General features: G+C 55.3%; 9 protein-coding genes across 9 annotated transcripts; 7 read left to right on the top strand and 2 right to left on the bottom strand.

Annotated features, from left to right (window-relative positions):
* Window positions 1-503: 503 nt before the first annotated feature.
* On the top strand, window positions 504-1,703 carry INS49_013139 (uncharacterized protein; the record flags this gene model as incomplete). The annotated part of the gene is made up of 2 exons (XM_043173840.1): window positions 504-947; window positions 1,011-1,703. 2 exons carry the CDS (start codon window positions 504-506, stop codon window positions 1,701-1,703), a joined length of 1,137 nt encoding a protein of 378 aa, XP_043023137.1.
* A 612-nt stretch (window positions 1,704-2,315) lies between these two features.
* INS49_013138 (uncharacterized protein) lies at window positions 2,316-3,144 on the top strand (the record flags this gene model as incomplete). The annotated part of the gene is made up of 3 exons (XM_043173839.1): window positions 2,316-2,578; window positions 2,635-2,777; window positions 2,846-3,144. The coding sequence occupies 3 exons, from the start codon at window positions 2,316-2,318 to the stop codon at window positions 3,142-3,144; spliced, it is 705 nt and encodes a 234-aa protein (XP_043023136.1).
* Window positions 3,145-4,682: 1,538 nt separating this feature from the next.
* Window positions 4,683-5,692, top strand: INS49_013137 (uncharacterized protein; the record flags this gene model as incomplete). Its single annotated transcript, XM_043173838.1, has 2 exons — window positions 4,683-4,779; window positions 4,854-5,692. The coding sequence occupies 2 exons, from the start codon at window positions 4,683-4,685 to the stop codon at window positions 5,690-5,692; spliced, it is 936 nt and encodes a 311-aa protein (XP_043023135.1).
* Window positions 5,693-6,024: 332 nt separating this feature from the next.
* On the bottom strand, window positions 6,025-6,656 carry INS49_013136 (uncharacterized protein; the record flags this gene model as incomplete). The annotated part of the gene is made up of 4 exons (XM_043173837.1): window positions 6,025-6,151; window positions 6,236-6,432; window positions 6,512-6,544; window positions 6,642-6,656. 4 exons carry the CDS (start codon window positions 6,654-6,656, stop codon window positions 6,025-6,027), a joined length of 372 nt encoding a protein of 123 aa, XP_043023134.1.
* A 2,261-nt stretch (window positions 6,657-8,917) lies between these two features.
* On the top strand, window positions 8,918-9,454 carry INS49_013135 (uncharacterized protein; the record flags this gene model as incomplete). Its single annotated transcript, XM_043173836.1, has 3 exons — window positions 8,918-8,934; window positions 9,023-9,157; window positions 9,292-9,454. 3 exons carry the CDS (start codon window positions 8,918-8,920, stop codon window positions 9,452-9,454), a joined length of 315 nt encoding a protein of 104 aa, XP_043023133.1.
* A 630-nt stretch (window positions 9,455-10,084) lies between these two features.
* INS49_013134 (uncharacterized protein) lies at window positions 10,085-11,617 on the bottom strand (the record flags this gene model as incomplete). Its single annotated transcript, XM_043173835.1, has 5 exons — window positions 10,085-10,114; window positions 10,168-11,287; window positions 11,394-11,403; window positions 11,461-11,482; window positions 11,546-11,617. The coding sequence occupies 5 exons, from the start codon at window positions 11,615-11,617 to the stop codon at window positions 10,085-10,087; spliced, it is 1,254 nt and encodes a 417-aa protein (XP_043023132.1).
* A 355-nt stretch (window positions 11,618-11,972) lies between these two features.
* Window positions 11,973-13,588, top strand: INS49_013133 (uncharacterized protein; the record flags this gene model as incomplete). Its single annotated transcript, XM_043173834.1, has 3 exons — window positions 11,973-12,230; window positions 12,280-13,344; window positions 13,475-13,588. 3 exons carry the CDS (start codon window positions 11,973-11,975, stop codon window positions 13,586-13,588), a joined length of 1,437 nt encoding a protein of 478 aa, XP_043023131.1.
* A 2,331-nt stretch (window positions 13,589-15,919) lies between these two features.
* INS49_013132 (uncharacterized protein) lies at window positions 15,920-18,748 on the top strand (the record flags this gene model as incomplete). Its single annotated transcript, XM_043173833.1, has 4 exons — window positions 15,920-15,998; window positions 16,070-16,423; window positions 16,481-17,436; window positions 17,492-18,748. The coding sequence occupies 4 exons, from the start codon at window positions 15,920-15,922 to the stop codon at window positions 18,746-18,748; spliced, it is 2,646 nt and encodes an 881-aa protein (XP_043023130.1).
* A 1,021-nt stretch (window positions 18,749-19,769) lies between these two features.
* INS49_013131 (uncharacterized protein) lies at window positions 19,770-21,142 on the top strand (the record flags this gene model as incomplete). Its single annotated transcript, XM_043173832.1, has 4 exons — window positions 19,770-19,881; window positions 19,955-20,139; window positions 20,236-20,517; window positions 20,651-21,142. The coding sequence occupies 4 exons, from the start codon at window positions 19,770-19,772 to the stop codon at window positions 21,140-21,142; spliced, it is 1,071 nt and encodes a 356-aa protein (XP_043023129.1).
* Between the last annotated feature and the right edge of the window lie 343 nt (window positions 21,143-21,485).

Here is a 21,485-nt window from a genome sequence, read left to right as displayed (position 1 = left end):
CTCTCGGAAGGCTCCGTACTGGACCGAAAAGTGCCTTCCGAAGTCTTCGTAGCATCAGTCCCGACAGAGCCGTTGGCCATTGTCGGAGCGCATCCCCTGACAGCGCTCCATCTTGTCTCGCCTTGTCTTGGCTGAACGGCGCAATGGTGTCAATTTCTCATCTACCCTCTCCTCCGGCTCGGTACACAGCCCAGCCTGTTCTTCTCGACCCGATTCACAAACTTCTCAACATCATGAGGAATAGCTTTCGAATTGCTCATAATTCGTCCTAATATCGCCTTGTCTTTTGCCTTCACCCGCAGCGCAACGCAAATAACTTTTCCCGACATCGACCTTTATACTTCTGTCAACGCCCTTTGTGGATCAACTGCTGTGGGCGAGGTCCACACCGAAGCTTTGTAGAGTGATCGCCAAATGCCAATCAGTCTTGGCGGAGACGCAGCGTCGCCCAAGATACTCTGAACCAGGACCGCTATAAGAGGTACACGAACATTGAGCACAATATGGCGTATGCAACACCGACAGCTTTATTACCGCGCCAAGTCAACGTGATAATAGGATCCAACCCGTCGGCTACCATCTCATCCCTCAGCAGCGCTCTCGTCACGGCTAGTAGCAATATTGCAACACTTTCTCAGCAATCACAGCAGCTTTCTCAGCAGTCTCAACAGCTCTCGCAGTCGATTCAGCAATTATCGCAGTCCACACAGGTGCTGTCACAATCGATACAACAGTTACAAATACGATCGGCCCAAGATGTTCAGAACATCCGCAACAGTGCTGCCATCGCGATGGCAAGCATGGCCAGCAGCGCCAATCTAGCCATAGCTACAGCATCGAACAACGCTGCAGTCGCCTTGGCGAGTATTTCAGGTAGTCTTGCTGCGGTTGCCTCCGCGGCGAGGCAATCTGTATTGGCTGAACAAGCAAATGCTAGTGCTGTCAGGGTAAGTTTGGCTTTCGAAAACACCGAGGTAGCTCATGACATCGACTGACTGTATGCAATATAGGCCCAGGCACAAACGCAGGTGATGACCGCCCAGGGCAACGCGATCAGCGTGACACAGACAACCATCGCTATCGTCGCATCAATCGCCGGCACATTCATCTTGTCTCTAATTGGCTTCTTGTTTTTCTTACGGAGCCGGAACCGACAGCAGAAGCGACGGATTGCTGAGCTCAAAGGCACCATCAAGAGACCTCTGAGTCCCACCGGCAGTAGTAATATGGTATGGGATAATAAGGGATGGCATCAGAGTTCAGAGAAGGAACAACGAGAAGAGCGAACCCGGATACAGTCGCCCGAGCCACAGCCCATGATCGGGGTTGCGACATCCTCACAATTCAGCAGGGAAGAGAAGAGGAGCAGTAATTGGCCACTTTCGTCGAGTGCCTCGGTCGATGCTCAAAAGACGAAACGCCAAACAATGGACCCTTCGAACATCACCATTGTGAAGGTGGGACAAGCCGAAGGTGGTGCGGGTGGCAGCGATCCGTCGCAACAACAAAGCACGGGGATAGGGTCGACAAAAGCACCGAATCTGTCACTATTTCCAAAAATCACTGAGCCGGGATTAAATAAGGACAATCCGGGACAAGGGAAAGAAGGGTCTAATTCCAAACAAGCGAACGTACCTACACAATATCCACCGCGATATAGCGTGGAGCCTGAGAGAGGCACGGTGGGCAGCAATATGATGTGAGAAGGCGAGGCTTATACAATAAATGTCTAATGATACCAATCAATATTTTCTGAACCCTCGAGAGAGAGAGAGGTCTGCAAAAAATACCAATCTGTCACTTCTCTGCTTAGGCTACTAAGTAATGATATTCCATGTGCTAGATGTTTGAGGTTCAACTCAAATTTCGACGAGCATGTCGCTCTCCGAGTGCCGGCTCCCCCTCACCAAAGCTATGGTAATTGAAATCCGCTGATACTTGATACATAAGTGAACATTCATTGTCCTGGGTGACTGGGAGGTAGCCCTCCTCTCAAGGCTGATCTTGTTAGTCGGGCTTGCATTCACAACAAGTGCAAATGGGGAGGGTGCGATGGTCGACGTCTCAGGGTTCGGGGCAACGTATCGACTGTCGAACTCTTCAATCTTGGAGCGGACCACAGTTGCAGATTGAAGCAGTCATCCACGAGTCAACAGCGAAGTCGAGCTCTCCATTCTCGAAGCTTATCTGAAGCCTTCAAATTAGTAGCTCCAGGCTTGTGGTAGAGATAGAACATTGCGGCCACTGCTCTGAAGACTGGCCTGGAAGAGTTTCAGCGGACGCCAGGGCCTACGCGGCAACGCCTCCACAGCAAAATGTCAGGCATGATCGACCCCCAGATCTTCGAACACCTCAAGTCGAAGATCGACGAGGACACCAAGGCGCGAGATGATCTCAACGGAATCATCCAGAAGCTGGAGCGCGATGTGTCCTACACCCAAGGTCTCCTGTCGCGGGTGCACTCGACCCCAAGGTCTCACTACCCTGCGCTGCTCTCCCAAGTCGAGACGGCCATCAAGACCGAGGTCGAGGACTTCTCGCAGCTGAGCGAGGTCGCTTCTCAACACCCTTACTACAAGTATGCAAGACCATCTCACTAGGACCGTTGCACGGTGCTGATTTGCGATTCTATAGGTACAACAGCAAGTGGACTCGATCCGTCCAGGATGCAGTCCTCACCGCGCTTCTCCACGGCTGGCTGGGTGGCGCCCTTGTTCCTGAGGGCAGAGTGGGACGGCTCCTCACCCTCGAGGAGGTCGGAGAGCACGTCTTCCACGGTCAGTCAAGCCAGCACTCACTCTCAACCCCGGCTCAGCCCAGCTCTAAACTGACACCCCGATGGCAGTGCCTGTGAACCTGAAAGACCGTGATGCCTTCCATATCACCATTGAGGAGTACCTTCTGGCGGTCACCGGCCTGACAGACGAACTCGCCCGGCTGACGGTGAACGCCGTGACCCTGGGAGACCACGAGCTGGCGGTGAAGATCAGCACTTTCGTCAAGGACATCCACGCCGGTTTCCAGTTGCTGAACCTGAAGAACGACATCCTGAGAAAGCGAGTGGATGGCGTCAAGTACGCGGTCAAGAAGGTCGAGGACGTGGTCTACGACCTTTCGTTAAGGAACCTGATCCCCACCTCCTGAGACCCAAGTCATTGCATTGGGGAGGAAAGGTTCAGACGAGCCTTGAGATGCGATTGGTGTTGCATTGACGTGGAGTCCAATTCAGGTAGGCGCCGAAGGGCCAGGGGACACGTCAGGCATAATATGGATGAAGTGAGGCAAGACTAAGATCAGAAGAGCCACGAAAGACGAACCTTGATTCTGGCGTTCACCCCTCTATGGCGCATCAAAGAGGAGACGATGATCCAGCCCCAAAGCCGAGGGAGGTCATTGTGCTACATCAGCGGTCCTTATTGCGCTTGCCGATCGCCCTCCTCTCACAATGGCATTCTCGCTCTCGCATGCTCGCATTTCTCTTCTCGCATGAATACACGTGTTTTTGTGCTCCCAAGGCTCCTAGTCGTCTTCTGCGTTTTGTAGCAATCTCTGACAATGGCAACTCTGCCTTGAATTCCATCGTACGCCTAACTCTGAGCGTGGAGAAAACTTGACATCTGGATAAAACGGTGAATCCCACCAAATTTCCCTGAAATAATTGAAACGCTGTTTGAAGACAGTGCTACTTCAAAAGGAGGCAATATCGTAATTGGTAATCTCCAATTGGCCTGTTGGGGGATGACTAAGCACTCCCCTCTCTTCTAATACACCACACCTTCCGTAGCCCGCCTAGCATTAGCTTCTCTCAACACACACACACACTCTGCGAGATACTTCAATTGAATTGGCTGTCAGCAACCCCATTTGGTTCCCTGATCTGGTTCTAGAAGCCCTCGTGTGTCTCGTTACATGGCCGCCGCCTGCAAGTGAGAAAGCATTCTTCCAGTAGATGGCATTGCTGAGTAAGCGACCCTGAACACACCAGCAAAGGTTCTCAAATAGGTTTCATTCATTCCATACAAGATCATCCACTATCGAGCACTGAGCATGCAGCTTATCTTTGTTGGATAAGCAACTGTAGTTCCATTTGTCGTGGTGCTCAAGGGAGAGGAACTTCGAGCAAGTCGAAGCCCGAATAGCGGGATGTTTAAAGTTCGACCTCATAGTAGTCGACATTTTTACCGACGCCTTGTATATTATGGACCTAAATAACACCGAGTTTTCCGTTGGCTATGTACCCTTTACAGCTAAATGCGTCAATGGTCGTCTGAAGTTCAAACTATAGTCGACCATCGCTCAGTCTACCTATGAATCCGAATATATGGCCTGCTCAATATCAACCTCACAGTTACGTTGGATTTGGACTGGTAAGTCTTAAAAGCCTTGCGAGTCGATAAAATGTACATGACGCCTGATTAGGGTCATTCTGTGCCAAATGTCTCACCACAGCCTACCTAGGTACCTTGGACCCTATTTGATGCCAGAGCTTCCCCAGCCGCGACAGGGATCATGAGCGTAGCTATCGTTGGGGCCCCACGTCCCGAGGTCGATTACCTCACCACAAGTCCCCGGACAGAAAATCCCAGAGCAATGACTCTTGACCTTTTGTTACAACTGCCGCGGTGAAGCTTGATCTGCCCTGGCTTTTCTGCTCTCAGCCCCAAGAGCAGGAGGCAGCGATCATGGCAGAAGCTGTCAAAGCCAAGGAGAAGCCCGTCGAGGCCAAGAATTACAAAGGTTTCGTCGCCGGCGTCTTCTCCGGTATCGCGAAGCTCTCAGGTATGCAAACCCTACTGCTCCTACACAGACGAGACTCTTCTTATTTTGATGGCGTATACTAACAAGCTGGAAAGTCGGTCACCCATTTGACACCATCAAGGTGAGGTTGCAGACGACGGACGCAGCCCGCTTCTCTGGACCCCTCCAGTGCCTCCTCCAGACGATCCGCGTCGAGGGCCTCTCCGGCTTGTACAAAGGCGCTACGCCTCCGCTGGTGGGATGGATGTTCATGGATAGCATAATGCTGGGCAGTCTGACAGTCTACCGGCGCCTCCTCCGCGACAACATCTTCAATCCGCCGCTGCACCCCCTGCACGACCCAAACCTGCCGCTGCCCGCCCACGGCCATGGCTTGGCCGGCATCCTGGCCGGCTCGACGGTCTCGTTCGTTGCGGCGCCGGTGGAGCATGTTAAGGCGCGGCTGCAGATCCAGTACGCCGCCAAAAAGAACGAGAGGCTGTACACCGGGCCGATCGATTGCGTGAGCAAGATATGGCGCGCGCATGGGGTGCGGGGATTGTACCACGGCTTGACGGCTACGCTCCTGTTCCGGAGCTTCTTCTTCTTCTGGTGGGGCAGCTATGATATTTTCAGCCGGTGGATGAAGAATTCGACGAGTTTGAGCGCGCCGGCGATCAACTTCTGGGCCGGTGGCCTCAGCGCCCAGGTGTTCTGGTTGACGAGCTACCCCAGTGATGTTGTGAAGCAGCGCATCATGACGGATCCACTGGGCGGGAGTCTAGGCGACGGTACACGGCGTTTCAGGTCATGGAGGGAAGCGGCCGTGGCGGTACACAGGGAGAGCGGGCTGAGGGGATACTGGCGAGGATTCTTGCCGTGTTTTCTCAGGGCGTTCCCGGCCAACGCAATGGCCCTGGTTGCATTTGAAGGCGTTATGAGGACACTTCCTTAAGAGGGCACAGGAAAAATTCATGGTCCAAGGCATAGAGCTTGGGGGGCAGACAGTCACAAGGTCATTGATACCCAGACATTTTTCAGACGAGCGTATAGAGACAATCCAACTCCAGTCAACTTCAGCGGAACGCAGATAGTATTCACTATCTAGGGAGTCAGGCAGTGCCGTGCTGCGCTTACGCAACCCAGAGTAACCAGTCAGCAGAGGCTGGCCAGAGACTGGCCGGAGGCCCATGCTTTCCCGCCTTTTACCACCAACGGCAGTCCTTTTCAGATAGGGTCCACCATCGCGGCTCAGTCCGGTATTTCCTCGAGAGCGCTGGTTGTCGCTTACTCGTCGTCGTCATCAGCCTCGTCGTTGACGACGTTGAAGAACTTGAGCTCGTACACTCCCTTAGAGGTGGAGACGACACGGAGCCAGTCACGGAGCTGCATCTTCTTCAGGAACTTCTTGGTCCTAGCGTGCGAAACACTACGGTCAGCATCTTGCCCCCAGACATATCCCTCTCCCAAGCTCTCGAAATGGACGGATGTTCCTTACAGGTACTTGAGGTACCGGCCGGACAGCTCGTTGTGGGCAATGATCTCGATCTTGCCGTCACCGACCTGGGAGATCTGGATGGTCTCGCCCAGGTTGCCGACGCGGCCCTCGACCTTGATCTTCTCGTTCAGGAACTTCTCGAAGGCGGAGACATCGAAGATCTTGTCGCTGGCGGGCTGCGAGGCGTTGATGATGAACTGTAACAGTGAAAGTGTTCGTCAGCGTCGCGCCCGGGCATTGGGGTGTGGGGTTCGAATTCGGAGGGATGCTGCTTACCTTCTTGGTGGTCTTGGAAGACCTGCCCTTCTTCTGCGATTTTGAAAAATTGACCTTAGCCTACTGCATCACGCCATGATCTCTCTGGCCGAAAGACTGGGCCAGCAGCAAAGCGGTGTCAAGTACATACAGTCTGGGGAGCCATTGTTTCTGGTTTGGGGTGGAAGAGGACGCAAAGAGGTTAAAATATCCTGCGCCGTTGGTGGATGGTTTTGGGAAAGGTGGTGATGTTTGCGATGTCGAGTGGTAGTTCAAGCCTCGCGCCGACGAAAAAGTTCACGGCGCATAGCTGGAAGCCGGCTGAGGCCAAACTGTGGGCTGGCCAATGCAGCTGGCCGCCAGCTGGCAAGTGGTCCCCACCGGTCCATGCCTTCAACCTCCAGTCTCGCACTGACCTTCAATGTCGAATGCCATTGTCAACTCTGCCTTTAAAAGCATTGCTTGCTGTATAACGAAATCGGAACACGAGGTTAATGGCTACCAGTCCAAAAGCCAATGGCAAGATGCCCGTCGCCAGTTCCATGCTGGCGAGGCAGAGTTGAGCCACCAGCTGCCACCTGGTCGACCGTGGCACCTCCTAGTAATCCCGAGATCCGCGCAGTGATCGCCTCTCGACATTTCGATAGCTCTACTGGAGGTAACCCCATGATCAAGACGATCAAGCACTCAGCGGGGACTAGTTAACCAAAACAGAATCCCGGCATCTGCACTACATGTTACAGACTTACAATCCTATGACCGACATGATGTTGTCATCGGCTTGCCTGCTAACCAGCACGGACTACAAGACCAACGAGTCACCGACGTCGTCCCATCGACGCCACAGCTGAGCCACACTTGCTGAGCCACGCGGATCCCCGGCCCCAACCAGTCCTCCTGACCTTCGGCCAGCGCAGATCAGATGATCGTCGATGGCAAACCCGGACTGCCAGTGCCAGACTGCCAGACTGCTTGGTTGGCTTCATTCACAGGCTCGCAGCAGGCCCAGGCCCTGGGATGACGTACCTAGGACGACGGCCAAGGGGTTCAATCATCTGCAGAGTGTTGCGAGGAACGGCAGCTGGGTCGCAGACCCACGCCCCAGCCAAGAATACCGCAGGCGAAGAAACACGCAATCTCTACGGTCGCTAACATGAGTCCCAAGACCAATGGTGGATACCAGATAGAGGAAGTCTGGGCGCGAAGGCAAGCCGCGCGGGTGTGAGGTGCCGAGTGCCAGCTTGCCATGCAGCCCGTGCAGCAGTCCCCAGGATGGTGAATGCTTTCCCGGGCTGGCGTCGTCGGGTCCTCCGAGCGCCTGGCATGGGTCTCTATTGTCCCTGTTCAGCCACTTTTGTGACAAAACCACCCACGGCAAGCACGGACGCGGAAGTCTGCACGGTCTACTGCTGCAGACGACCAATGTAGACGAGGCTACCGAGTGAGATGCGGATATTTTCTGATTGGCCTGCGCGGACAGACTCTGACGGCGGCGGCTGACTGCTGTGAGCAGTCCAACATTCTGCATCGTACAATGTGCTGCACAAGAGCTTCGCTACTCGCCCGCTCCCGTTCCAGCCGGCACGATGATTGTCAAAACAACCACTGAAAATGCTACCCTGGTGGGGTGTATTGTACAGCCTGACAGCACAGCCCTGCTGCACGCTGGTGGGGAAGGGCCTCATTTGCTTTTCATTGCCCTTTGAGGGATGATCCCGTTGGCGCTGAACAGAATTCTCCATTTGCAGTGCCGTGCAGTATGCAGCAGACACCAGCACACAGGCGGCACTAGGTACCGATTGGAGTATGCACTGCCAGCCATTATCATTGTCACATCGCGACAAGCTCCCCCAGTCTGCAGGCGTTCTCCAAGCTCTCGCCCCAGCAGCCCCAGCTCCAACAGGGTGGCTGGACATGCAGACGGGAGATTGGTTTCAGATGGGCCGTACGGATCTGGACGGTCGCAGCCAGCCATCCAGCAAAACCTGGCAGCAAACGGTACCATAATAGTAAGCGCGGGAAAGGGCTGATGGGCTGGCTGGTCGCCGGGCCACACGGCAAGCGACCCCAGCGGGACCGGCCTGTGCTGGCCTGCTGGCCTGCCCTGTGGCGGGTGGGTGTATGACGCAGTTCTGAGGACTGACTGGCAAACATGATGTACCTCCCCTGTCCCAGGTGACTGAAGCTTGTTTGCTGGACGCCGACGCTTTCCCTTCATGCTGATGCAACCGCTGCGCCTGTTGAACTCTTGCCTCGCCTGCGCCTACTTAAGACTGACCCACGCCCACCCTTCCTCCCACACGTAGTCCTAATCCATATCTCGAAAGATAACCGGAAACCTTCTTCCCTCGCAAGACTCGACGACCGTCTCTCAAGCCACAATTACACCTTTGCTCAAGTCGATAACCCAGATCGAATATCGCCATCATGCCTTTCACCGGAAGGTAAATCACCGCCCGCTCCTCTGCCCCAAGTCCCCAGGACAGACGTCATCCGGGGGCGCACTTCACTTGCTAACAATGCCTCCTACAGCGATATCTGCAAGATCATCCTTGCCATCTTCCTGCCACCTCTGGGTGTCTTCTTCGAGCGCGGCTGCGGTGCCGACCTGCTCATCAACATCCTGCTCACCATCCTGGGTTACATCCCCGGTATCATCCACGCCCTGTATGTGCCCAGCCCCGTCCCCCTCAAAAAACAAGGTTCCCCTGGCTTGGAGGCGAGCAATTGCTAACGAGATGCCAAAATAGCTACATTATCTTGAAGTATTAAGCGAGGAGCGATGCTTTCGCAAATGTCAGCACGTCGGCCAAGGCAAATCAAACTCTCTTACTCCAGAGAGTGGACGACCTTACACTGCCATGTGCCCCACGAGCAGCAGTTGGCTTCCGGCCGTCACCAGCCGCTCTTAATGACCCGCCATCCAACAACACCGCCACCATCTTCACCAAACTCTACGACTAAGCTCACCTACGGCCTTATACGATTTTGAAATGGGACAGACGACCTGTCACGCCGTCCTCTTTCATGAGTTCTCTTTTTGCGATGCGCTTTTCACCGACGATTATAGCATACTGCGTTCTGCTTGTTTTTCTTTGAGGAGAAAGGGGGATTTGCATCCTTTTTTTGAAGAGCCCATGCTCAGGCTTGTCGGCTTGCGGGTTCAGGTTACCGAGAGACAATTCTCTAGATAATGACACGATACCCCTATACGTCCTCGAGACGGCTTCGACCACAATACAACCTATCTTTCGCATTTTCCTCAGACTGAGTGATTGGCCGCCTTGCATTGACTTCCGGTAGCCCCGAGCTCCGGGTGTTGAGAGATGGTGAAATGACGTCACAAACAAGCCGATGAAATGGTGATGCGCCTGCGCCAATTGCCGGCTTAAACCTCAGGCCATTGACGAATCGACTGGCGTGGTCCTGGCAATTAATCTCTTTGCAGCGTTCCAGCCGTTACCTCTTCTGTGTCGCCCACTTGTATATGCACGTGAAATTGCAAGGCACGATCGGCTGTGACGAGGCACAATATACATGGCACCCAGCCATCGTTGTCTATGAGAATTTGAGTACTTCCAGCATCCGAGCACGTTATGCTCGCCCAACTTTGAATGACAAGATCTGCAACCCAGGTCAGAACAAGTACCGTGTGATTGAGGGTGGAATAGACTCACATCGTTCTTGCCGATGGAGATAGTGTCGTCCTCGGCGACCCTCTGGTTTCCAATCCCTTCAATGTAAGCTATGGGCGCATCACCCATAACTTTTCTTGCCACGTCTGCAACGGTGCTATTCTTCTTGACGAGCACACAGTCCCTGAACACGTGTTTTGAGTCTGCCGCCCCTGAGCTGAACGATGTCGTGTTCCGCACAGGGAACACCGGCACCAGGCCCAGCAGCTCAGCAGCCTTGGCCAGTATTTGGACCACGCCCGTCGAGCCGAACCGATACAGCACCATATCCTTGAGGTTTTCTATCCTCGTCTTGTTCTTGTCGTCGAGCTCCTTCAGCCCTCCGCCGTCAGGATCGCCGTCCGCGATGAGGTCTTCTCTTGTGTCTACAAACTCGCTGCCTTCAGTGTACCGTATGTAGCCCTGCTTCGCGAGCTTGCGCAGAAAGATCTCCGATACAGCGCTGCACAGCACAATCGTGTTGGGGTCCTGCATCTTTGCAATCCGCGCGATATTGGCGTCCGAGTCCGGGTGGTCGATCTTGTTGAGCGCGATGACGGTGGGGAACTTCTCGTCCGTGAATGCGTTCACCACCCGGTCAATGGTCTCGTCGCTCCAGGCCTCAAGCGGCTCCTTCAGATTCAGCTTGTCGAGCGTCCGCGCCACCACCTTGGACGTGCTGCCGTAGCCCGAGAACTGCGACTGCAGCGTCTCCACCGCCGTCGCCTTGACAGCCATGTGCCTCCTCCGGATGCTGCCCCAGCGCTGCATCAGGTTGCCCCTGATCCATGCCACGATCTCGCTGCGCAGCCACGCTATGTCGACGCTTGGGTCGTAGCCCCTCGTGTTTTTTCCTTCTGCGTCCGTCGTGCCTGAGACGTCGACAACGTGTATGAGGGCGTCGGCGTGGCGGAGGTCGTCCAGGAACTTGTTGCCTAGTCCCTTGCCCTCGTGCGCGCCGGGCACGAGACCGGCGACGTCGAGGAGCTCGATGGGGACGCTGCGCTTGCCGTCGACACATGCGCCGTAGTTGGGTTTACACCGGTCAGCGACATTGTGTCGCTGGCAGGCACAGTCTATCTGTAGGTATCCTATCGCACGTTGGGGGTCGATGGTGGTGAATCTGATCGTTTCAAACGGACGGTCAGGTCAGCCAGACTGCTCGAAGGTTACAGGAGACAAGGCCAGGACTGCCCGAGGACTGTCCCTGTGAGGGGGTGGGCGCGTACGGGAAGTTGCCTACCACTCGTCATCAGCTCAAGGGTCTTCATCTGTTCGAAGTATTGGCGTACTGACCGACTTTGGAGGTTGCGTCCGTCTAAATTGCGAGGTCAGTAGGCGCCCAATGTGAGCATCGTAAGAGGAAGCGGGATCTGCGTACAAGAGAGTTTAGAGTGCTTGATTTGCCGGCACTGGGCTTGCCAACAAGTCCTATTAAGGGATCACGAGGCATTTTGGAGTGAATAGAGAAGCGACCAACGTAGACCTGTCAGAAGGTGCGGTGACAAGCTGCTCAAGCGATCTGGCGGCGTGGTATGTGTCAATTTGTAGTTATCCTTGCTTGGTGGTGCAAGGCAAGATTTCTCACGCCGGCAAGTCGCCCGTCGCGGGGCAGGGATGACCAGCGCTCGCCCGAGCATTTCAGGGCCCCACTTTGGAGGGGTTCTGCTGCAGGGCAATCAACTATGACGGGCTGCGAGGGGCATAAGAAATAGAGAACGGACGCGGTTCGAAGCTCATTGCGAAGCTTCAATAGCCGCAAATACGTATCGGTTTGGTATTGGGAAAACCCCTTCGCATTTCTTGCGATGTCTCGACCACGGCTTCCTCTGAATTCTCTCCCCGTGTGGACAAGCTTCAACAATGGCAATCTCAGCAAGGTCGTCGAAGTCAAATCCGTCCCAGACAAAGGATTAGGGCTGATTGCCAAGGACGGTTCGGCTGCCATTGGAGACGCACCTCTAATATCAATCCCCCACAGCCTTGTGTTGAACTCGGAAGCTGTCGAGGAGTACGCCAAAGAAGACAGGAGCTTCAGGAAGCTTCTGGACTCTTGTGGGCACAAAGTCAGTAGCACAATTCTAATCAGTTCTTGCCTGACTGACCGAGGCGTAGAGCCGGCGTCATGACATCCTTTTGTTTCTCCTCGTCCACCTGGTCCTCTCTTCGGACAATCAAGAACATGCTGGCCTTCCGAATCCCTGGACCGAGTATGTCAAACTGCTGGACGACACCATTCCTGTGCCTACTCTCTGGGAAGAAGACGAACGCTCGCTCCTCCGAGGGACGTCTCTTGAGGCTGCCCTGAATGCGAAGATGCTGGCACTGACCAACGAATTCGAGGAGCTGCGCGACAAGTCATCCGATATAGAATGCTGGAATGCCGCATTCTGGGATAATGATTCTGTCCATCTCGAGGACTGGCTGCTCGTCGACGCGTGGTATCGCTCCAGGGTCCTTGAGCTGCCCAGATCAGGGCCATCTCTTGTGCCGTGTATTGACATGGTCAACCACTCAACCGACGCTAACGCCTACTACGAAGAGAATACCAACGATGATGTTATCCTCTTGCTCCGCCCAGGCGCGGACTTCAAGGAGGGAGATGAGGTCAACATCAGCTACGGCTCAGAGAAGCCCGCAGCGGAAATGCTGTTCAGCTACGGATTTATAGACTCACACTCAGTGGCGAGAAGCCTCAGGCTACCTCTGAGACCACTGCCGGATGATCCGTTAGGCAAGGCAAAGGTTCACGCTTTTCAAGACGTCCCGGCAGTTGACATCAAAGAAGTTGACGGAAAAGTGATTTGCACGAGTTCCTTCGCGTATCTCATGATCTTGAACGAGGAAGATGGACTGGACTTTCGTTTACTGCAGGACACAGATGGCGATAGGGAGCTCAGAACGTTCTGGCGAGATCAGGACGTGACAGAAATGACCGACTCTTTCGACCAGCTTGTGTCGGACCATGAGCTCTGCAGCGTCTTCAAATTGCGAGTCAATATGGTGATATCTCAACGACTGGAGGAGCAGTTGGAACGGCTGTCTCCTTTCTCGGCTGACGATGGCAATGCAGCGTCTGTTACAGACCTACCAAGTACATCTAACGCTGCCAATGCGAGAGCGCTGAGAATCATAGAGAAAGACGTTCTTGACAAGGCGGTCGCGGTGCTTGAGGAACAGGTGAGTAAACTTATCCTCCTGCTAATTCTGGCTACAAATTCGGGCGTCTTGGGATGAGCTCATGGCATCTTCCATGAGAGGCTTTTATACAACTCGATCCTACGTGGACCAGGAACTGACATTGTTGCAGCGGACTGAGCTCTTAGCTCTCGAAGAGGTGACAGCCTACCTCGGGTCTATGGCGATCTTTCAGGGTGGCTTGAGTGAGGTTCCAGAAGACGACAGCAGCGATGAGTTCAGTTAGGCATCAGACCTAGGTTGAACCAGAATGCTCGATCTGCTGTCCAATGCGGGACTGGGTTATCGGCAGAATCCGGAGGGGCCCGCAGGCCGATCTTCTGCTGACTGGCGACAAGCAGAAGGATGTTGCTTGGGTCGCAATCGTCGACCTCGGGAAGCGCGCACATTGGGTTATGTCTTCGTAGTCAACCACCACACTGCAGCAGGAAACCAACAGATGGCTAAGCGACATGCACTGCCTCGAATCAGAGAGAAGTGCAGGACAGACGATAGAATCCTTCCGCCACCCCACAGGGATGCAGAAAACGTATGCACGAACACCCTCTCGCCAGCCTGGCTTCATTCTCCTCCAGTCCGGATTGAGATTCGGGCGTTAGGAAAGCTAGCCGCAGTGTGAGACGGCCAACTCACTAAAAGGCGGATCCGCAGCCCGACAGTTTGGGCAGGGCTCCTCATAGCGCCCACCGCGGTGCTCATTAGCTGGTTAAAAGGTCACGCTTGCGGTTCGGTGTGTATGTCTGTGTGAGCACCAGGGCATTTTCGGAGACACTTTCTCACCATCGTCCAAGTGAGCCAAGAGAAGTGGCACGGTTGATGTGACCGGGGAAGGGATGGACTTGTGTTGTGCTGTGGGCAAAAGTGCCAGAGTGCCTGGAGTGCCCATCCCCAATGCCACGGCAAATTTCGTTGAAATGACGGCAGTCCTTGTCTAGTTTGCTTGGAAAATCTGCTAGCGACAGGCCAGGACTAGATCTACACCACAACCACAGATGCCGCATCATTTACGAAAGCCTATATGTGGAATCTTATGGAGGCTTGCCAGGGGTTATTGGCTGAATGACACGGTCAGGACGGCAGTCTTCGCCAACAAACGCCAGAGTGTCTTGTCCGTGTCATCCGCACGCAACAGCACCGGTTACCAGAGGCGACATGAGACAAGACAATCAATCGAAGGGACTTTGTTGTCATTTCTTCTCGTCCAAGGTGCACGATCGGAAGCGTAAATGGCGCGCCGGGGAGTGACACAAGATCCTGCATGCAACCTGCGTCCCTGCTGCATGCCCACGGCGGGGAGTTTTCGGGATCGAAGCCCATCGACTGAGGCCTGTGTTTTAGGTTGGCCTGTGGAAACAGACAATCCGGGGGCGATGGGTCTTGATGGCGAAGGCTAACTCGAGGCGGGAACTCAAATCCTGGGGTCGACATTCGCCCCGTCTGGGGTAGAGATCCAGTGGCCTGGACAGAGCCTAATTGATTGGGCCCGGCCCCATTATGGCGTCTCAATCCCTTGTGAGACTACTGCGCTGCTGCTACGATTCCTATGCAGCAGCGTCGCTAGTCCTCCCAACGTTTGGCGTCTCTGCCAATGGCCGGGCAGCGGCGTCGAGGGGCTGGCCCTTTTAGGACCTAGGTCTAGATGCTCAGGGCTGCACCTCGCACCGAGTCCCGCAGGTGCTCTGGCGAGGGGCCGGCCACAGGCAGGCCAGAGCACGGGACGAGGGAGCTGGGGGAGGAGGGGAGCTTGCCGTTGGGACACTTGTCCGGGTCAGGACTCAGCGCTGAGGGATGATGACCATTTTCCCCACCGAGGCAGCGAGCCCACAGAAAGCCCCCTGTCCAACCCCAGATTCCCTCGTGGCACCCACGAATGAAGTCTCTTGGCTCCCACACCGTTGCGAGTGTAAGGGGAAGTTGATTGACTGGGGGACTAGCGATTCCAAGCGATGGCCATTTGGCTCCGTCACAATTGGCCTCTGGCCCAGCCTGTTCACTCCACCCCCTGCCCGCTCCGTCTTGTTCTGTCCTCCGTCCGTGACTGTTACTGTGTAGCTGCTCACCAAAATCCCCCTCCCCTCCCCTCTTCCCTCTCACTTACTTGACTGGTCACGTCGTACCTTCCTCCACGTCGTCTTGATTTAACTTTCCTAGTTTTCCCTCGCACACGACTGACCTCTTCCGATTTCTGACACATTCCTTCCTTCCACCATCCGTAACCTGCCGCGCTGGTTCATCTTATCAGCCCGGTCCATTCAAGACTCGTATTGTATAAGACCGTGACTCGAAGCGCCGGGCCACTATATTCTGCATGGTCCTGCACGGCTTCCTGGCAACGTGACTGAAATGACTCGCCAGAGTCGTGAACATTAAGCGAGCCGCCACCTTCCCCACGAAACCCGAGAACCCCGATTCCTGAGACACAGCGAGACGAATGCAATAGGCCGAGCACACTGGAGTCAAGAGGGTTACTTTCTTCTCCTTTGCCTCGCACTGCTTCGTACCTGTTTCGACGATCGCAAACAATTCACCGACTGCGCCGACCCTGTCTGCCGCCAAGATGCCGGGCATTCTGCCAATGAAGGTCATCAAGGTGGGAACCAGCACGCAGAGCCGGATCGCCCAAGCCTGCGACCGCTGTAGGAGCAAGAAGATCCGATGCGATGGGATACGACCGTGCTGCACGCAATGTGCCAACGTCGGCTTCGAGTGCAAGACCAGCGACAAGCTGAGCCGGCGCGCGTTTCCAGAGGATACACCGAGAGTTTGGAGGAGAGAGTCAGGGTCCTGGAGGCTGAGGTTCGCGACCTGAAAGATTTGCTGGACGAGAAGGACGAAAAGATCGACATGCTGTCCAAGATGCACGGGAATCATCGCCGGCCGTCCATAAGCTCCGGCTCGGGAATGCCGTCGAACGCAAGCTCGCCTGTCGAGAGCAGGCCCGGGAGAGAGCCGACGCCACCAAAGGAGGACACATTCAAGATCCAAGCCTCACCGCTTCTGCTTGGGGTTGAGAACTCAGACTCATACTTCATGGGCCCCTCAAGTGGGCGAGGTTTCGTAGGTAAGGCAGCCAACCCGTCCTGCCATTTGTACCGACTCCATGTTAATTCCCACTTAGAAGCCTTCAAGCGCAAATTGCAAGAGGCTGGCAAGCCATCCTCGGACTTCAACACCGAGGCCTTCTTGCATATACAAGGCTGTTACCCGCTCGTGCCCAAAGAGTCAGCCGTGCCGATGAGAGTGCCCCCGCGTCTCTTTACCGACCGATGTGTCAACGTCTATTTCCAGGAGTGGGCGCCATTATTCCCCGTCATTCACAAGCCAACGTTTCTCCGTATCTATGAAGAGTTCGTGTCCGACCCGGAGAAGGTCAAAAACAACCACAAGCTGGCGCAACTGCACCTCGTCTTCAGCATCGCTGCTCTCTCCAGCGACAGGCCGGATCTGGTCCAGATCGCTTCTTGTGAGCAACAATGGCAGCGGTCAGTCGAGGCAGTCCTCATGGAGAACACCATGAACACCCTGCAGTGCCTTGTACTCGCCCTGGTTTACTGCACGGTACGGGCAGACTATAAGCGCCTACAGCACTACAAGGGAATCGCTGTGGGTCTGTCTCATCGCTTGGGTCTCCACCAGAGCCAGAAGCGGTTCTCGTTCGGCGCCCTCACGATCGAGACGCGCAAGAAGGTCTTCTGGACACTGTACACTCTAGACTGCTTCTCTGCTGCAATCCTGGGGCTCCCCAAGTTGATCAAGGAGGAGGACGCACATGCGGAATATCCTTCCGACACAGATGATGAATATGTCACCGAGAAAGGTTTCCAGCCGACGCTCCCCGGAGAATATACCAAGCTTTCGTCTGCTTTGGCTCTCTTCCGCGCTGCTCGCATCATGGCCAAGGTGCTCGAGAAGCTCTACCCGGCGGCAACTTCGTATGATCTCTCATTACAGCAGATGTCTGCACTTGAAGCGGAGCTCGACAACTGGTCCGAGAACCTTCCCCAGCACTTGAAGCTCACCTTCCGACAAGACAAGCCGTCGACGGATGTTACTGGCAGCAGGTCACCCTTGTTGGTATGTATTCCACTTAATCCAGGTAGTTGACTTTGATGATGCTGACTTCGACCAGTCTCTCACATACTATTACATCCGCACACTTATCTACAGGCCGGCTATTGGCTCCAGCCTTGGCCACAAGGCAGCACCCGCTCGGTTATCTGTGAGCGAATCAGCAAAGCATATGATACAAATTGCGCAGCTGCTTGAAGAGAGGAGCATGTCGTTTTCTTTCTGCCTCAACAAGGCCGACCTGCTATTGATCTGCGGCATGACACTGTTGTACCAAGGTATCGACCTGAAGCAAGACAGCAAAATGCTGAAGGATAACGAGCGGCTTGTCAATGCCGTCATCAAGATCGTCGAGCGGATGAAGGCACCCAGCACGTATGATTTCAAGCGGATTGCGAGCATGCTGGTCAGTCTTGATGAGCCAGTGACCTCGCTGCCAACGCCGCCGAGGCAGAGTCCGGACACGAGTATGGCTGCACCGCCGCCGCAAAGATCGTCGCCAGCCCCGAAGTCAAAGAAGAAGTCCTCGCATGGTCACCAGTCCCAACAGTACCCACTCGGTCGACACTCGGGTGCGAGCATGAGCGAAACCGACCTGTTATCTCAGCAGGAGAAGCTTAGAAGGATGACAATGCCAAGCCTCACGCCCGTCCCAGGCGCCGGACGGCCGGACCTACATCGTTCCGCCTCCCGCACATCCTTCGACAGTGTCAGGCCCAACCCAGCGTCGATCATGCAGCGCCGCGACCAACGTCTATCCACCTCGCAGGCCGCCATGATAGCGCGCGTGTCATCGGGGCAAAAGACGAACTTGGACTTCCTCTCATTAGGCAATGCAGCGAGCCAGCCCGGCTCGTCTTCACCGGCGCAGAATCATCACCACGTCCCGACGAGCGGTGCCCCGACTCAACAACACTATGCACCCATCCAGGTCCCGCCGAAAGTGGCTGCGGGAGGTGTCTCGCCGTCCGAATGGGAGGCGCTACTGGGCCAGATTGACGGCGGGCAGGTCAACCTCTACGACGCCATCTACGGAGGCCCTCAGGTGTCGCTCGAGACGCCCGTGAACTCGGCTGTGGAGAGCAGCTGGTCGCCCGACTCGCTCGACCTCTCGACGTTCAACCTGGGGGACTTCGGTGGCGCCACGCAGGGTGGCAGCCTAAGTGAGGAGAGCCTGAGTTCTGTGTCTGGGGGCGACGACCTGTCATCGCTGGACTTGCGTGATTTCCAGGGCAATCATGGGGCGATGATGCCTGGGGCAGGCGACGAAGGATTCATGATGGAGGGGATGCCGGTGGGTGGCAACTTTGGAATTTGATTTGGATTCGTGCGTTTCGGCGCCGAAGTAGTCTAGTTTACTGTTTCTCATTTTGTTCGGGTGTGGCTTTCGTGTCGGCAAAGAGGAGTACAGTCTGTGGTGCAGGATTATGGGTAGGAGGTCTATGGTCCTCTCGGAACGGACTGTGTTGACGGACCTGGCTCTACCTACAGTCAGGGGTTGCTTTTTTTGGGTTGGGCCCTGGATAGGGAAAGGTCAAGCGATTTCACCACAGGTTGGGATGATACTTGTTTCTCTCAGTACTATACTCGGATCGTCGCCCGTGCAGAACTCTTTTGATATTACTTAGGTACATAACCGCTGCATGCTTTTGGAGGTATCGAGGCATCGTTACGAAAATGCACGATTACGTCTGTGTGGGGTGCAATCAAGCACGCGTGAGGCGCCAGGCGTAGTGCCCGCTGCAGTTGGAGCACCAAAGTACCTGGCTCACACCACGAAGGGCGGGTTTCCCACATGCATTTGCCGCATGTGGTACATGCGGGTCGGAGGGCTGACGGTCTTACCGCCAGTTAACTCCGACCAGCAGCTGCCGCCGGCCATTCCGGGTCAAAGGACGTCGGCATGTCAGCTACGGCGTCCAACAGTCACGGACATGCACGTCTCTCTCGCCAGGTAAAAAGACGCACTGTACCTTCTTCAGCCTCAGCGGGTCCGCAACAACGCACATGTTTCCCACTCGGCTGTGCCTTGCTGCTAATTGTCGTGTCTCGCAACGCCTGCCTTGATAGAGAGCGGGCCCGGTCCAGGAACCCACAAGTCCACCGGTCATCGTCGAGTCGGAGCAGGACCGACACATATCATTATTACTTAAGGACTTGCATGCATAAGCCGCACGACTAATTGACAACACCCCATCAAGATGACGGCTCATATTTGCTTCCTCTCATGACAACCTGCCCGGATATCATCAGCTACCTATTTCACAGCCGAGTCCCGCTCGATTTAATACGCCAGCAACAGCTCCCTGTACCTGAAACTATAGCAACCCAGAAACAAGATGAGTGAACCAGGGAACACAAACTCAGTCCTACGTCAGCGGGTGGTAGACAAGGCGCAGGACACAGAGACCGATACCGACATTGACACCGACAAACAGGGAATCCCACCAGGTAGATCTGCTCATCTTTTCCCCCCAAGAAAGCCGGGAGTGCGTTGGCTAAGACACACACCTCCCTGCATCAGCGCCCTGGACGAGAGCCCAGCCGAAAATCAACCATGGTTTCCCGCAGGCCGTGGCCCACCGAGGCTACAAGGCCAGCTTCCCCGAGAACACCATGGGGGCCTTCCGCGGCGCGGTCGAGGTCGGCGCCCACGCCATCGAGACGGACGTCCACCTGTCCAGGGACGGGGTGGTGGTGATAGCTCATGTATGACCTCGCCGACTGGCTCCTTCGCCCACCACTCACACGATGTCCATGCCACAAGCCACCCTGCTGACGTGATATCCTCCTCCCCGCCACCAGGACAAAGATCTCAAGCGCTGCTACGGCGTGGACAAGGCGGTCCGCGACTGCGACTGGGAGTACCTCAGCACGCTGGAGACGCTCAAGGAGCCCCGCCAGCACATGTGCAGGCTGTCCGACGTGCTCGAGTTCCTGGCCGAGCCCGGGAACGAGTCGATCTGGATGCTCCTGGACATCAAGATTGATGATCCGCCTCAGGAAATGATCCCCAGAATCGCGGCTACTATTGCCTCGGTGCCGCGGGGGAAGTGGGAGCAGAGGATTATTCTTGGGTGCTGGCGGGTGAGTTCCTGCTTTCGTAGTTTTGAGCCATGCTCGTCCAGCCTCGTGTTTTCCTTCGGTCCAAATTTCGGAATCCCTCCATGCTCCATAATTGTAACCAGGTGGAAGTCAAGTACTAACAGCCTCACCTCAGGCGGAACAGCTCCGGCTCTGCCACGAGCATCTGCCAAATTTCGCCATCACTTACATTACCGTCTCCCTAGTTTTAGCAAGGGAGTACATGAAGATCCCCAACGTAGCTATCAACATGCGGCAAGAGTCCCTCTTCGGCCTTGGCGGGCGGGCGTTCAGGGAGCGCTGCCAGGCCGAAGGGCGGCCCCTGTACGCGTGGACCGTCAACAAGAAGTCGTGGATGGAGTGGTGCATAGGCGCCAAGGTGGACTGCGTCATCACGGACGACCCGAAGCTGTACCTCGAGGTCTGCGAGCGCCGCGCGGGGGAGGAGCAAAAGGCCGGGTCCGGGAAGACGAAGAAGAGGGTCAAGGCCGCGGTGGCCAAGCCGCGCGACCTCGTGCTCAGCGTCTTCTACACGGTCATGATCAAGGGGCTCATGCGCGTCTTCCGGGCCTACGAGCGGCTTGGGTACCCTGAGCAGGTGCGGGAAGAACTGCGGCCGCTGACTTGAACCCATTTTCTGTTCGTGACCCGGGCGGAGGTCTTCAGGGTCTCAGGCGTGCTTGACGTGGACGGGACAACAGTACGATCCTCTGCTGGTCTCTGGCCTAAGCCAGGTTCTCAGGTGACAATTTTTCCAACACATTCCAATCATTTGCGGTCTTCATAACCTTTAGAAAGCAGGACAGCAGCTATAGGATAACATCTTGTTGGAATAACCTCCTCTGGGATAACCCCATGTGGGATAACCCCCTGTAGGATAATGTCTTGTGGGATAGTCTCCTCTGGGATACCCTTTTATAGGATAACCTTCTATCTCCTATGTGACAAGATTTACTAGGCAAGTATGTCAT

Source organism: Diaporthe citri (assembly GCF_014595645.1).
Source record: "Diaporthe citri strain NFHF-8-4 chromosome Unknown scaffold_6, whole genome shotgun sequence".
NCBI lineage: Eukaryota > Fungi > Ascomycota > Sordariomycetes > Diaporthales > Diaporthaceae > Diaporthe > Diaporthe citri.
Note: the sequence above shows the minus strand (reverse complement) of the source record. Positions and strands in the feature narration are given on the sequence as shown.